Genomic DNA, 15,011 nt, shown 5'->3' with positions numbered 1-15,011 from the left:
GCCCTGATTCACTGTCTGAAACTGAGCTTGATAAATTGAGACAACCTTCCACTGGGCAATGGTAAATTCATTTGGACGTATGTAAACCATTTTGGTAAAATGCTGTAAAAGTACCAAATTATTGCAATTGCTTATTTGGAGGGAGGGCGCTTGTGAGGACACCACTCATGAACACACTTCATTCTGTACTGGGTTTGACAGAGGAGAGACAAGATAGATTTGCTAACTCTCCATGCTGTGGCGCTGAACCGCCAACCAGAAACAACCTCAAATAAATAACAAGACAATTGAATGTTGTAGGTTGAAGGGCAATCACCAGCCTGTCTCCGGATGGCTAGGCGAACTCATTTCATTGCATCCCAAGATCCTCAAGTTGCACCCCTTCAACAAGGAGAAGGGTGCATTTTCCAAAACAGATGAAGCGGGTACAGATTGCGCCATTCCCTGAAGACCATCACAGTTGTTGCCGACAGACAGATATAAAATGAGGCATAGCATTTAACTATCCAAGATGTAAGCAGAAAATACAGTAAACTGAGAGCTGCCTAGGTGCCAGAGAGATCTATGCTTCTCCGGGAAAGGGATTACGGGAGGGACCAACATAGCTAAGCTTCCCCTTGATGGCCACAACCCGCAATGGACCCTCTGAGGAGAAAGTGGTTCTTACCTCCTGGCTGTATTTACTGATGTATGAGTAAATCTCATTGAGTGCACTCAGCATGTTGAACTCGATCGCATGCATGCGCGACTGCTCTGCCAGATACGCATTCATGTCTTGGTCACTGATGGCCGGCAGCTTGGCAATATCTGCGTAATATCTGCGGGAGATGAAAGGAAGAGGCATGAAAAACAGCAGGATACAGGTAATGTATACCTCTGACCGGTAGAGACTCTGCCCCCGCACCATTTGTACTCAGTAGTTTGCTTTCTAAAATTAAGTTATTGTATTTATTCCTGTCTACTCTGTAAAATGTGGTTGTGCTCTCAGCGCTTCTCATTTTTCCTGCTGGAACATGATAGTCGGATATTAACAAAAGTCAAAATGTGGCACTTTTACATTCTGAACGGTATTAGAAGTGTTAGCTAAACGCTTCTGATGTAATATGCTGTAAAAAAGAAACATTCTTCAGAATCATCCTCAAATCACTCATCTGCGTCCTTTATAAAGAGACTTCACACAGAATCCAGGCACAATTTGGACCTGTGGGTTTGCAAATTCGTGCTGGGGACCACTGACATTCTAATGTCGACTGCTGTTTTCGGCTACTGTTTTTCTTTTACTCACAAGAACATATGGTAATTTGAGGTTAACCACCCCCACTCAAGCTTGTTCACTCTCAAATCAAGTTAGCACCATCGCAGCTCGCGAGGAGCCCCAGGTAGGGCAAAGCACGTCTATGGCTGTTAAGCCTCTTTATTTGACAGCTGGCTCTAGATTTAGAAGGTGACATTGTTCTGAGCATCTGCTTGGGATCAGTGATACAAACTTCTGTTCTCTCGTTGAATATTTTCATGTATGAAGGTCGTGCCTGAGACTTGATTTTGGGACTAGGCCATCAACAAAGGGCCACAGAAGTGCCGCTGTATTGATGGCTGTACTACACGTCTGCATGTAGTACGTGGATATCGCAGTGGATGGTACTTTAACTGGCTGTAAATTGAGACTATTCGAACTTAGTACCACTTGCAAGGGACGCTCCTGGAGAGATGTCAGTCGCACCGTGATGTGGAAACTGATCTATGAACTTACGGATAAGCGATAATGCCTGCCACACTGTCGGCCTATATTTAGTAGGTTCTGGAATTGTAACAGCCTCTTCTTTGAATCAATGTCACCACCATACATATCTCTTTGGAATGGCTTCACTGAGTGTAGGTTCCATACTCCCCAAGTTAAAAATGGCCTTGCTGCGGCTCACCTTTCCACCCAGCTCTTGTAGCTGGGGATGTCCTTGGCGTAGAGCAGTTTGTTGGATGGGGAGTCTTTGCCGAGGCGGTGTTCAGACGTCGAGCAGGAGTCCATGAAGGTCTGGGCCACCACCGAGAGGCAGGCGTCCGTGATGCTGCCTTTATGGATGTCAAACACAAACTGGGGGTTCTTGATGACGTTTACCCAGAACCTCAGCGGTAAGCTGTCAGGGAGAAAGAAACGAAACACGTCAGCCGCAAGACAAAATGAGCATCAGCCAAGACTACGATGGAACGCAAAGGATTATGGACAATGTCAGACAGGATCACAGCAGGGAAAGGGTCATCATAGGCAACTGTAGCGTGTCAAGGGGCTAAGGGCAAAAAGATCAAGCTCACAGCAGCGTGGCCGTGGACACCCCTGCTTGAATGGTATCACTGGACATAGAGCTGCAACTGGTTACATCTTATTAAAGGGGTTGAGCCCCCAAATGCCACACACTCATGTTAAACATATCTCACACAAACATCAGCATCTACACTCCGAGAAGAGACACCAGTGGGCTTGTACACTACACAAGTGCAAAAGCCTGTCAGAATTACACACGTCTTTGATACTGAACACTTGAAAACGTTGGGTAAAAGTGGGAAGGAATTATTGCAAACTAGAATAAGGTGGGAGCTTTGTTTGATGCCGAATCACCAGCCTTGATAATGCTGGAAGTCAATGAAAATGAACCTAAACTGAGGAGGTATTAACTGGCAATAGCACCCAGGATAGAAACGATGGGCGGTGGACAGCTCTATTCTTCCCCGAAACCGCTTCAGCCTCTGCCTCTGAGGCAGCCATTTCACACTCAGCTATTCAGGCTCCTCCCCTTGCTTCAGCGGAGAAAGAAGTCAAAAGAAAAGTAAGGAAAGTAAAAACGATAAACAACCTGAGGTAATTGTTTTCTCTACTTTTCTTTGGTTGATTTAGCTTTGCTATTATAAGAATCAATCAGAGGAGCCCAGACACCCATGTTTGGGCACAGTGGGAGGATGGAGTTTTTGTTCGACCTTTTGTTCTCCTATCCAGCCAGAGCTGGTTGGGTGGGGTGCTCATGGCCCTATTGCCCTTACCTGCTAGTCAATAACTGCTTTTAATAACCTCCTCTCGGTATATGCTGCAGGAAGGGTCATTAACAGCTCTTACGGCCTGAGGATGCCGGCGGTAGCACTTAATCCTTTCGAAACAGATGTTTTGTGGTCGTATAGTATCATATATGGACTTCTGAGATATCTTGAGGGACTCTATAGCTGTATCAACCCTCTATGGTATGCTTGGGTTTCTACTGCCATCCTTTTTCTACTTACATCTTGCATCAATTGTTTAAGTGCTTTTTCAAACACCACTAGGGTTGACTCAGCCCTTCTAAGTGTAATTACATAGGTACAAATTACTAACACTTATTATCAAAAGGAAAAAACACAGTTTCGCATGCGATGAGTGCTTTATACATAATTGTCAGAATCACTGCGTGAATGCCTGCCACCTTACCAGTTGCTCTTCCAGGTGTGCCGCACATCTGTGTCATGGATTGTGTGCTTGTCCGCTTGCTCATCCAGAAAGTCAAACATGTACTTGATAGCAAGCGGCAGGGCACTGCCCCGGTGCACTGTGCTGAAGAGTGTCTCAAAGAGGTCATCCACAAACTTCTGCAGCGTACCCTATGGAGGAAAAGACAAGCAGCTGTGAGGGCAAAGCCACCCAGGTACAGTAGAAGCATTGGAACTCGAAGTAAAAGGACAGCTCAGTCATCCCAACCCAGACAAATGGGCTATATTTGATACTTATTTTAAGTAATGCTAGTGGTGCCATTGACGACTGCCTGGGATTGGCTTGAACTAGCATAAACCCTGAGCATAAACCCTGAGCCCAGGAATGGACTGCTGCATTTGTGCCACAACATGCATAAAACGAAGAAGGCAAAGCAGTGTCCTGGTGGGCTGTCCAGGCGCTCCCTGAGATCTTGCGTGAGATGCGGTTGATTCCAGTGATACAGTTGGCTAAGACTTGGCGACATGAAATCTGCATATTCTGTGAGCAGTTTAGGAGGTGAAGTGATCTCACTCACTTTAAGCATTTGTGGGAGTTATGGTAAAACAGTCACACTCGTTTCCAGCTGTGTTGATATCCTTGCTTTGGGAGGCAAGACCTCATTGGTTGGCATCAATTGCTTAAAATAATTTCATCTACCCGTCAAATCCCCCCCTTCCAAAAAAAGCAAATCTTGGCCAGTCCACCAGAGTTAGGTGCATCTACCTTGCAGTTCTGCCTCTGCTCTGATGTGTTCTTTTCTCGTGTTAAAAAGTTAAGTTACAAACTGGGTCACTGGTATACAATAGAATGTACCACAGTGCTTGAGCCATCAGGTCCGTTGTAAATAACAACTGCGATAGCGACTAAGATATACTTTACGGCCTTCTCAAAACAGCTCTGATCTAGGTCGGCTATCAAGTGACCTGAAAGAGTATTCTATAATGCAACTTTAAATGCCATCGTTGGGCTCACCGGGAGGAGCTTTCTTTAACCTGCTGGATTGAAATAACCATATTTTAATTTGTTCTTGGCGGAGATGTGGTCTTGTGGCTACCCAATCGACTGCCAGATTGAGAGATTGGCTTCTAATTTCACCATCCATCATCACATGATCACAATATGTAATTGAGTTCAAGTCACTGTCTTTTTCTGGCTCCATTTCCTAATCTATCCCTCTAGACCTAGTGGCACAATGATGGAAATGCTGAGCAACATCAGCAAAATCTCGGGAAAAAAATGGAACTCGTTCACGTGAAGTGACAGAACAGAGTTTTGGAAAAATTGTGAGATAAAGCAATTTTTTTCCTTGCACAAACTCACACATGGCCTCTGTTGTATACATGTCTTCCACAAACGAAACAAGCTGGCTTACAAACGTGCATAAATGAAGTGATAATTTGAGCAATCAGCTTGTTATGGTATATCACAAAATTACAGTCTTTCCATCGACCTCATCCAAGTTCACCCCAAACCTAAGCTGTGCAACAAACTCTTGCTACTTCCTTATACAAATGGACACTCTCCACCAGAGTAATACACCATAAACACACAGCAGCCACTGACCATCACTGAATCTACCCCCAATCAACTCAAATTCAGCGAATCTCCCCAGTGTAGGTGGCCAAGTATTCATGATTACTGGTCATGAAAACTCTACAATGACTTGCTTAAAGATAGGCTTGTCTACCTGCAACTCAAAGATTCACTGACAACATCTTTGTTTACAAAGGCCTGGAATAAACCAGTGTGCTTAGCAAAGGTACTCAAGGCGGCATAGCAACATCCAGCACTTGGCCCCACCCTCTCTAGTGACATTTGAATACAACTCCTCGCTTCTCTGACCAGTGACAGACCTGCACACTGAGCCTCCTCCATCACTCGGAGTTGTTCCCCAAGGCCGACTCCAAAACACTCCTGGACTGGCTCACAACAACCAGCAGTATTGGGGGACCGCCCAGTCAGTGTTTCATCTCCATCAAATCTGACAGGCACACCATCAGCTAACCAAACCTGTAGGGTTCATCAGTTTTTGGGTCGGCTTTGCTGCTGACTCTCTCCAAGGACTGCATACTATGCAGGTCAAATATCCACAACAGTTTCCATATGGACCACCACATGTATGTTGATGACACCCAGATTCAACATGTGGATTATTGGAAAGTCTTGAACTGCTACAAACTTGTTCACTGCTAGTGGCATCAGATATGACACTGTCTAAAAAGCGAGGTCTCGCTTTTATGGCCTGGTGATGCCACAACACTTCAATCTGATTCACCACTCGGTGTAGGAGTTCTGACAGTTCCAAAGGTTTGCACTCCCAATGCATACCAATAACCAATTGTGCAAGTGAACAACATCACCAAAAAATCCCATCTCTTATTAATTCAGTTGAAACCCAATCTGATTTGCCTACCTAAAAGGATTGCTTTTGCTCTTAAAGTGGTCACCTCCAAGATGGATAACTGCAGTGGAATCTATGGAGGCCCCTATGCTTAGATGCTGAACAAGTTCTGAAGACACACTGTGCTGATGATTATCTCACGCATGGCCTGAAGTACACTGGCCATATCAAACCACCAAATCTCATTCAACTGGTACCTGACTCAATAAGGGGTTGAATTCAAAGTCTTGTGACTAAGAGTAAGACTATAAGGAATGCTAATGTCATAAGTATTTTACAAATTCAATTGAAGACTCAATGGAAAGTGAGAAAAACAAATGGCAAAGAACATGAATCAGTGAATCGGGCTGTTTGTTCATTTTTTAGTTTTCAGTGTTCTTTACCCTCTTGCATTCTGTATTCTACGTGATATTGAAAAAAAAACAGCAGCAAACATGTTTTTCCCCTTCATTGGCTCACAAGTCTGTTTTTTTTACCAAGGCTTGATACTTCAGATGAAAAAATTGGTTAAAAAGCTGGTCATGGCAATGAATGGCCTGTGTGTCGTATACATGATGCGAGAGACTGGAATAAGAATTTGGCATCACAAGCAGAACTAGCTGTGGGATCTGGAGATGCCATCCCGGCTTCCATATAATTGTTTGGGATGGGGACACTTCCCCAGGGGAATTAACTACAATACTACTGATGGAGCAAGGATTCGCACGTAAAGCGCTTTGCTCCAGTGCAAGAACCTCGCCTAATGTATAATCCTATTAAAATAGTTGTTTGTCATTTATTATACGTTTTCCCATACACGCGGGTGTCCCCAGGATGCTTGCTCGTATGTCTTTTCCATATTAACGAAGCTTGCACTAAAGAATCGGCTGCTTCGCTGAAATTCAGTCTGCGCATGCGTCGGTCATACCCATGTGATGTGACGCACTCGCATTCTGGAGGGATTGTATTGCTCATGCGCACTGATGCAAAAATGGCCGCTTGTCTCTCACCACGCTTTCTGCTTGCTACCGCCGCTTCAGTCTATCTAACCTTTCGCACTAAACAGTAACGCTACAGTTATTATAAAATAAGGGATGTTTAGAATTCCATCATGGTACACAGTGTGATCGTTTTATATATGATATTAATTTGTTTTCGCTTACTTTTCATGTACCGTGTCTCTGGGGGCTGGGAGTGCTTGAGCTACGCCATTTTTGAAGCTCCTCTGAATATTTCCATGTGACCTGGGAGAAACTCAACCGCGCAGAAGCTGAAATCAGCCAGCTGGCTCCTGAAGCACAATGCGCCTGAGAAATACCCTGGGAAGACAGAATCTTACCTTGGACTATGCAACTCTGTTGCTACCTATCGTGAACTCTACAGTAATGCTGTAATTCTATGCATGGGAACGTGAATCCAAGGGGCGGGTAGAAAATTTTAATATTTGAAAAGAAAAAGTTGAATTCTAGGAGGTGGTAATGACCGCACCACCTCTCCTGACCAATCATAATGTGGGAAACTGTCACTTGCAACATTAGTGGGTGGTCTGAGGGACCCCAAAATAGTATAATTGCCATAGTTTAGCTTAGGAAAATTGTCCGACTTGTCCGAGTAGCAGACCTGTCACTGACCCTACGATCTCAATAGGTGCTCAATCTGAAAGTGCTGCGGAGCACTCTGTCCATACTTTCCACAAACTCCTAAGGGGTGGAAAAATCCTAAGTGCTGGCGAAGCACTTTGCTGGGGAATTCGAAAACCCAATCAGGGTTACTGGCGGATTACTTGCAGGAGGGGGTAACGCAGGCGTTGCTGTCCGAAGCTGTGGGTGTTGGTCGTACCCTGGGAGGCCCAGTCCTTTGACCCGAACCGGAGGGGTATCCTGTCCTGATCTGTCCGTGGGCTGTACCTGCTCGCATTCTGGCATTCCTTTTCTGAGGGTCCCTATCCCCGTCTTCCCATCTGACCCGTGGCCAGGGTTAGTCTTCAATCTGAATTAGGTAAATATCAGTCCGTGGGTTTGCATCTATCTCTCTCTCTCTCTCTCTCTCTCTCTCTCTATTTCTTCTATTAAAAGCACTCTTGCCAGTGATACTGCTCTATCACCTTTAAAAGCAAATTATATGTGATTGTTTAGTAGGATTGTTCCACTTCTCTCCCCACCTTTAGAAAATTGCCAAACTGTTATATTTTAATAGTATGTTCCCGTTTTTCCCTTTCCTTTAGTTGATTGCTGTGAATTTAGCAAGAATAGTCTAAGCACTTAGGATAAGTACATGTTTTAGGTCCCAATCATAACCCATGTCCTAGTATAAAATTGCAGTGACTAGTTCCGTTCTAAATTCCTACCTTTAGTCTTCCCATATATTCTAATGATCATAATTTTAGTGCAAAGTTACTTATTGATGTTGGTTTTGATGTTTGATATATTATTCTGCATATCGCTTATGGTCTTGGCATCTTTTCTTTGAACGCATATATAAAGTTTTAAACTTCATCAGGTGTCTGTGGTCATTTTACAGAAATTGTGGATAAGTATGTACTGAAATATAAAGAGTATTTTTCCTAGGTTCCCTGTCTACTATTTTCCCTGTTAGCTCCAGATCTGTCACATGTATTTGTGCCTGGGGTAAGTCAGGTACATGGTAAGCAGAGGTGTAACCCAAACCTTAATTGCTCATAGAAGCGTGCAACAGAAACCATCACCCAGTTCACCCCAAATGTCAATGGTGTATTAAATCTTATGCACGCCAGGGCCCAGTGCGTGTAAGTAATTGGTGAACTCGGTGACCCGGGTGAACTGCGCGCTCTATCAGTAATTTTCTGGTAAGCAGAGGATGGTTTGGACTAGTTAGATTAGGTAGACAGGGTAATTGATAAACAAACCGTGAAAATAAAATGTGCTGCTGATTTTCTACTGTATTGGTTCAAATATTTTGAAATGTTTTAAGGATTTATATGTAAATGTCTATGATTTTTGCATTGCTGCTATAGATATTACATGTTGAATTAACCCAGAATTGTTTGTAAGTGTTCAGTGTAGTCCGAATCCACGGGGAAGTATTTAGCTAACGGTGAGCAGAATCCGGTTAGCTGTTGAAGTCACTAGGTTTGAGTCATTAGTGCAGGGTTAGGAATAACTGGAAGCACTAATTAGGACCTTTTGTTGCATCTGAATAAATGATAGCTACGAGTCCGGTATAAAACTTTCATTGCGATATCACCTAGTAAGGGTCGCATACGGAAGGAGTAGTAGGGTCTCCGAGGCTTGACTGGTAAGTAAAATAGTTCACTGGTGAAATCCCGGCTCAGTACATATCCCTGACGAAAGTGGATGAGTCGGAAGAATAACGGGTTCTATATTACTCGCGTGTGAGGTTAGGCAAAGAAGTCTATCCAGAGTGAATGAGAAGTAGACAGAAGTGGTTTACTTGCAGTGAAAGGAAGTTTTTCTGTCTCTTTAGAACACTCAGACATAGTGGCAGACGTTGTGTGTTAGTAACTAAGTTTTACATTCGCACTTTAGGAAAAGTTAAAAGTTTCCGTTACCTTGTGAAGGAGGGAGTCGGTCGGAAGACTTCCCTGACGTCACTCCGTGCCGCGCTGGTATTGGTCAAAACAGCGGGTGTGTAGTGAAGCTGAATTTGTGAAGGAGGGGTGAGTGCCAAAGAGTGAGACTCTGTCTTGCGAAAAGGCCGCGCACCCATTGGTTAAAGATTTTTGTATTCTCTGATCTGATTGGGTAGTGCGAAATAAAAGTCGCGCTAGCATTGGAAGCACAAAGGTAAACAAAATTAATCAGGCCGAGTTAGAAGAGAGTCTGGAAAATTATATGTGGTATCCAGATTTTATACCAAATCCAAAGTACCTAGGATTTCATAAGGATCAGATATTGCGAGGTAGACCGCACATGATGTATGGAATAAAAAGGAAACTGTCATTTACTGACAAAATAAAGAATTTTTTCAAAACCGACAAGCCCATTAGAACGAGGGAAGGTGTGCTCATTCCCCCGCCAAATACCCCTGCCTCTTTCATGATGTTTGACAAAGGGTATCATACCTGTGTATGGTTGTAAAATTGGGCAAAGTATACTGCTGAGGACGGAGTTTTAGCATTCCCTGTTGAAGGTACATTTAATGGTCGGGTTCTGTTTAACTTAAGGACCCGCATGAATGAATTACACCCCAGACCTAGATTGACCCAGTACGAAGCCCTGGAAGAATGGGAGATTGAGGCCCTAGAAAGGGATAGACCCAGGAGGGATAAGGGATTAAGTAAATGGTATCCCAGGCTTCCAACGCAAACCAAAGAGCAGAAAATGAAACAGTGGAGGCAAAACATGATGACAGAAGGATTGTTTCCTATGATGGGAGTATTAGAAGAAAAGAAAGGAAAATGTAAAGAAAAGACCCATCACCTAATGCCTGTAGGGGACTCAGAAGATGAGCACCTGGAAGATTTGTTAATGAAAAATCCACCTCCCTATGTTGCAGAGTCAGAACCTGTGCATTCTCCGAATCCCTTTTCAAAATATCCCAGATGTAGGAGGGATAGTGATACAGATGGAACGGGTACAGACAGTAAAGTCAGTGACGGGGATGGGTTTTGCAGACCAAAATCTACGGTCCCAAATTATCAGCCGTTCGGGGAAGGACCACCCCGATTGGTCACTCCGACTGCTCCAAGTATTTATCCTCCCTTAGTACCTCAGGTATTGCACGACAATTCTGCAGAAAAGGCTCTACGAGAAAAAGAAAAGGAAGCCCTGGCTAGACAGCGAGAGGATTTAGTTCGAACCATTGCCCAGATACATCCCCATCCTGATTCCCTGACTATTCCAGTAACTATTGGTCCAGCTATTCCACTGTATAGACATAACCTGGCTATTCCCCGTCCTCCTGTTATCTCCCCAATAATGCCTACGCCTAGTATCCCACCCTCGAGAAAGGAAGTATACATAGATGAGGATCAAGAGAGCGAGTGTGAGTCAGTGGTTCTGATGGATTTGCCTATTAGGGAACCTAGGACTAGCATGTCGGGGGCAAGAAGCCAGAGTAGGCCAAAAGAGGTGTTGATTGAAGGTGCATCTGGGGTTAGGAGTGCCACAGTAGTGTCCCCAGAAGAATTAGACAGATGGACCAAAGAGCTGGAGAAAGAGACCACTCCCCAACCCAAAGCGTTAGAAATATATAAATTGAGAATAGAAATAGAAGAAATGATGGCTGGAAATGTGGGGGTGGAACGCCTGAGCTCCTACAGTGAAGAAGAATTGCTGTTCATCAGTAAAAATCTTACCCGAAACGCTAGACTGCTCCACGAAAGGTTAATGGACACTGCCACAGAAATGGGAATAGATGTCAGTCGCTCCAAAATTCTTCAGAAACCCTACAGAGTAGATTTTGCAGACAAAGACTTAGAAAGTCTGAATGTGATGGGAAAACAGATCCAGATAAAAGAATTATTAAAGCTTTTGCAGAAATGGGGGGATGTGGGAAAATGGAGAACCCGGTGGGCAAAGAAAAAGGAAGACAGTAGAGCGAAATCACAAGCGTCAGAATATATGCTAAAAGAAGTAACTCCCGCAGAAAAATTGTGTCCCATGAGAGAGGTCCCGGGAGGGAAATATGTCCATGTCCCTTGGTCCCGACAGGATATTGTGTCATTTACAAATGACTTCCCGAAATTACGGGAGAAGCCTGTTGATTGGTACAGGCAGGTAGAACGCTTCATAAAAGTTCAGAAATGTCTGCTGAAAGACCTGGATGGGTTTTTCGACATTGTGGTCCCTGTAGATCTGTGGACCGACTGTAAAATTGAAATTGATTGGCCCAGTGAGGAATTTCCCAGAGATGAGAAAACAGGAGCGCCTGCACCTGAAGTAATGAGGAAGTATGAGCAAGTCATACAATATCTCAAGAAAAAGGTTCCCGCAAAAGAAACAGATTGGACCCGAATAGATAGAACCACCCAAGAACGTGATGAAACTGTTCACTCCTATTATGAAAGGTTACTGCAAGTGTTTAAAACATACAGCGGTATTGATAATGTGGACATGAAAGACATGACACATTTCAGTTACAGATTTGTGCTAGGATTAAGGCCCGAAATCTCCCAATGGATTAGAGACAATAAAATCAGTTGGCAGGGAAAACCAATAGATGATGTCCTGAAATACGCAAAATACTGCGAAGATGAAATCGAAAACAAAAGGAAGGCTCTCAAGGAGAAAGTAATGTGGGCACAGGTGAAGTTGGCTGAACAACAAGAACAGCAGTTAAGTAACTTGAATTCTAATAAGAACTCACAGAATACCACTGGTGGGGGGGGAGGAAAGCCCCGAACTAAAATGAGTAGAGAAGAGGCTATGAAAAAATTCCCTTGCCACGGGTGCGGCCAGATAGGGCATTGGAGAGACGAGTGTCCACACCTGCAGGCCGGTAATGCCCCTGTAAATGGTTTAAACCCACAGGTGCAGAAAGAGGGGACGAGGAAGAACCAGCAACAGGTAAAGCTACCTCCAGTACCTCGCGCTCCTAGACAAAATTTTAAGAATCAGGGTCAGCAGAATGAGAGGGCGGAAGTATGGGAAGTCGAGAATGAAAGAAATGCAGTCATTCCACAGTACTTGTTAAATGACACCTTCCTCTATGAAAATCAAGATTGACGGGGCCTGAGAGGGGAGGATGAGGAGTGCGTGCTTGGCGCCTCCTTACCGGTAGACCAGACTGGACCATACATTGAAGGAAAGGTTGAGGGAAAAGACGTCACCTTTCTGTTGGACACTGGTGCTACCAGATCTACTGTAAGAACAGTGGATGTTCCTAACCTACCCCTCTCGGGAGAAGCGATCCAAGTAGTGGGCGTCTCAAATCAAATAATAAGTACCCCAGTAACTGAACCAATGGAAATCTCCATAGGTAATTTCAAGGAAATGCACAGATTTGTGGTCTGTGATTCTAGTCCTGTGAACCTGCTAGGACGTGATTTGTTGTGCAAGATGCATTGTACCATCTATTGCACACCAAAAGGCGTCGAAATTCAGACCCCCGATGAAGATGTCCTGTACGAATTGATGTTGGTCAGACAAGATGCAGATATCAAACCGTTAACAGTTGAGGATTTACCTGAAGAACTCCAGTTAAGAGTAGTTCCAGAAGTGTGGGATTTCACAGGAAAAGATGTAGGCTTGATGGCGAATGTAGACCCAGTTAAAATAACGATAAAAACGAATGCTGTATACCCCAAAACCAGACAGTACAAAATGAGTGCAGAAGTGAAAGCAGGAGTAGCGACTGAAATTACCAGGCTGCTCGAAGCAGAAATAATAGAGGAAGTGATGAGCAGCCCCTGTAATTCGCCTATCATTGGGATCAAAAAGCCTAGTGGAAAGTACCGGGTAGTGCAAGATTTGCGCAAGGTAAACCAGATTGTCGTGCCTTGCTGTCCTATTGTGCCCAACCCTGCAGTGATACTATATCAGATTCCCTGGAATGCAGAATGGTTCACTGTCATCGATCTGTGCCATGCATTCTTTTCCATCCCGCTGCATCCAGAAAGCAAGTTCCTTTTCAGTTTTGAATTTGACAGCCATATCTATGTCTGGAATCGTGTCCCCCAGGGGTACACCGAAAGTCCATCGATTTTCAACCAGATACTAAAGAAGTGCCTTGAAACTCTGGTGCTGCCAAGAGAATCTGTTCTGGTGCAGTACATAGATGACCTATTGGTGGCATCTAAAACCCAGACAGACTGTGTCACCGACACCATTGCCTTGCTGAATCACCTAGGAAAGGGAGGACATAAAGTATCGCCTGACAAGTTACAATTTTGCAAAAACTCGGTGAAGTATCTGGGGCACCAGATAGAAAAAGGAATCAGGAAAGTCACTACCGAAAGAATCAAAATAATTAAAGCCATGGAATTGCCCAGAACTCAGAAAGAAGTGAGAATGTTCTTAGGGGTTGTGGGTTACTGCAGACAATGGATTGTAGGATTTGCCGCGCTAGCAAGACCCCTGATAAAAATGACCAAGAAAGGAGTAGAAGACCCTGTCAGCTGGGACAATGAAAGCATGAACGCTTGGGTAACATTGAGGAACTGTCTATGTACCGCTCCTGCATTGGGTATGCCTGACTACTCTAAGTCTTTTGAGCTTTTCTGTGACACAAGAGAGAATTGTGCTCTTTCAGTCCTGACCCAGGAGCACGGATTAGTTAGGAGACCGGTGGCCTATTTTTCAGCCACCCTAGACCCGGTGGCTGCTGGATTACCGGGGTGCCTGAAAGCAGTTGCTGCTACTTGCGTCAGTCTGGAACAGAGTGAGAACATTGTCATGGGACATCACGTCACTGTATATGTTCCTCATTCTGTTGTAATCCTGCTGACTAGAACTAAGACCCAGTACCTCACACCTAGTCGGCTGACTAAGTATGAAAGAATCTTGATTAGTGCTGAAAACGTAACCATTTCCCGGTGCAATGTCCTAAACCCAGCGACACTGTTACCTGTCCCTCTGGATGTAGAACTAGAAGAGGAAGGGGAACATAATTGCATTGATCTGACTGAGTTCAGTACTAAGCCCCGTCCGGACATCCGTGAAATAGCGTTACTTGATGGGGATAAGACAATGTTCGTGGATGGCTCGTGTTTAAGACATGAGAGTGGGAGCCTGAGTGCTGCTTATGCTGTGGTTACGTTGACAGAAACCATAGAAGCATCTTACCTGAGCGAGGTGAAATCTGCACAAGTGGCAGAGCTCATCGCGTTAACTAGAGCATGTAAGAGGGGTAAGAACAAGAGAATAACTGTTTACACAGACAGCCAGTATTGTTTCGGGGTTGTTCATGACTTCGGCCAATTATGGCTGCAAAGAGAATTCATGACTTCCTCAGGCACACCTATCAGAAACGGAAAGGTGGTGCATAACTTACTGGAAGCTATCCAATTGCCCAAAGAATTGGCTGTGGTCAAGTGCGCGGCTCACAGATCTGGAAACGATGATGTGACTGCCGGTAATAGGTACGCTGACCAAATTGCCCAGTTCTGTGCCCGATACCATATGTCACTCCAAATTGCGTTGTGGGGTGGAACCAGCTGCCAACTTATGTTGTTTGAGAATGTGTCAACATGGGAAGAATTAA

The 15,011-nt window shown here is 44.3% G+C and overlaps 1 protein-coding gene across 1 annotated transcript in view; it reads right to left on the bottom strand.

The window, feature by feature from the left end:
- PLXNA2 (plexin A2) overlaps positions 1-15,011 on the bottom strand; it is a 563,332-nt gene that overhangs the window by 12,487 nt on the left and 535,834 nt on the right. The window contains exons 29-31 of the mRNA XM_086923371.1: positions 3,449-3,618; positions 1,920-2,132; positions 668-818 (exon numbers count right to left, since the gene is read on the bottom strand). Of these exons, the coding sequence (XP_086779497.1) occupies positions 668-818; positions 1,920-2,132; positions 3,449-3,618 (534 nt within the window). The remainder of the gene's footprint in view (positions 1-667; positions 819-1,919; positions 2,133-3,448; positions 3,619-15,011) is intronic.

The sequence above is a fragment of the Lissotriton vulgaris genome, chromosome 5 (assembly GCF_964263255.1).
Source record: "Lissotriton vulgaris chromosome 5, aLisVul1.2, whole genome shotgun sequence".
Classification (NCBI taxonomy): domain Eukaryota; kingdom Metazoa; phylum Chordata; class Amphibia; order Caudata; family Salamandridae; genus Lissotriton; species Lissotriton vulgaris.
The sequence above is the reverse complement of the archived record's forward strand: the minus strand, read 5'-3'. Positions and strand labels throughout refer to the sequence as shown.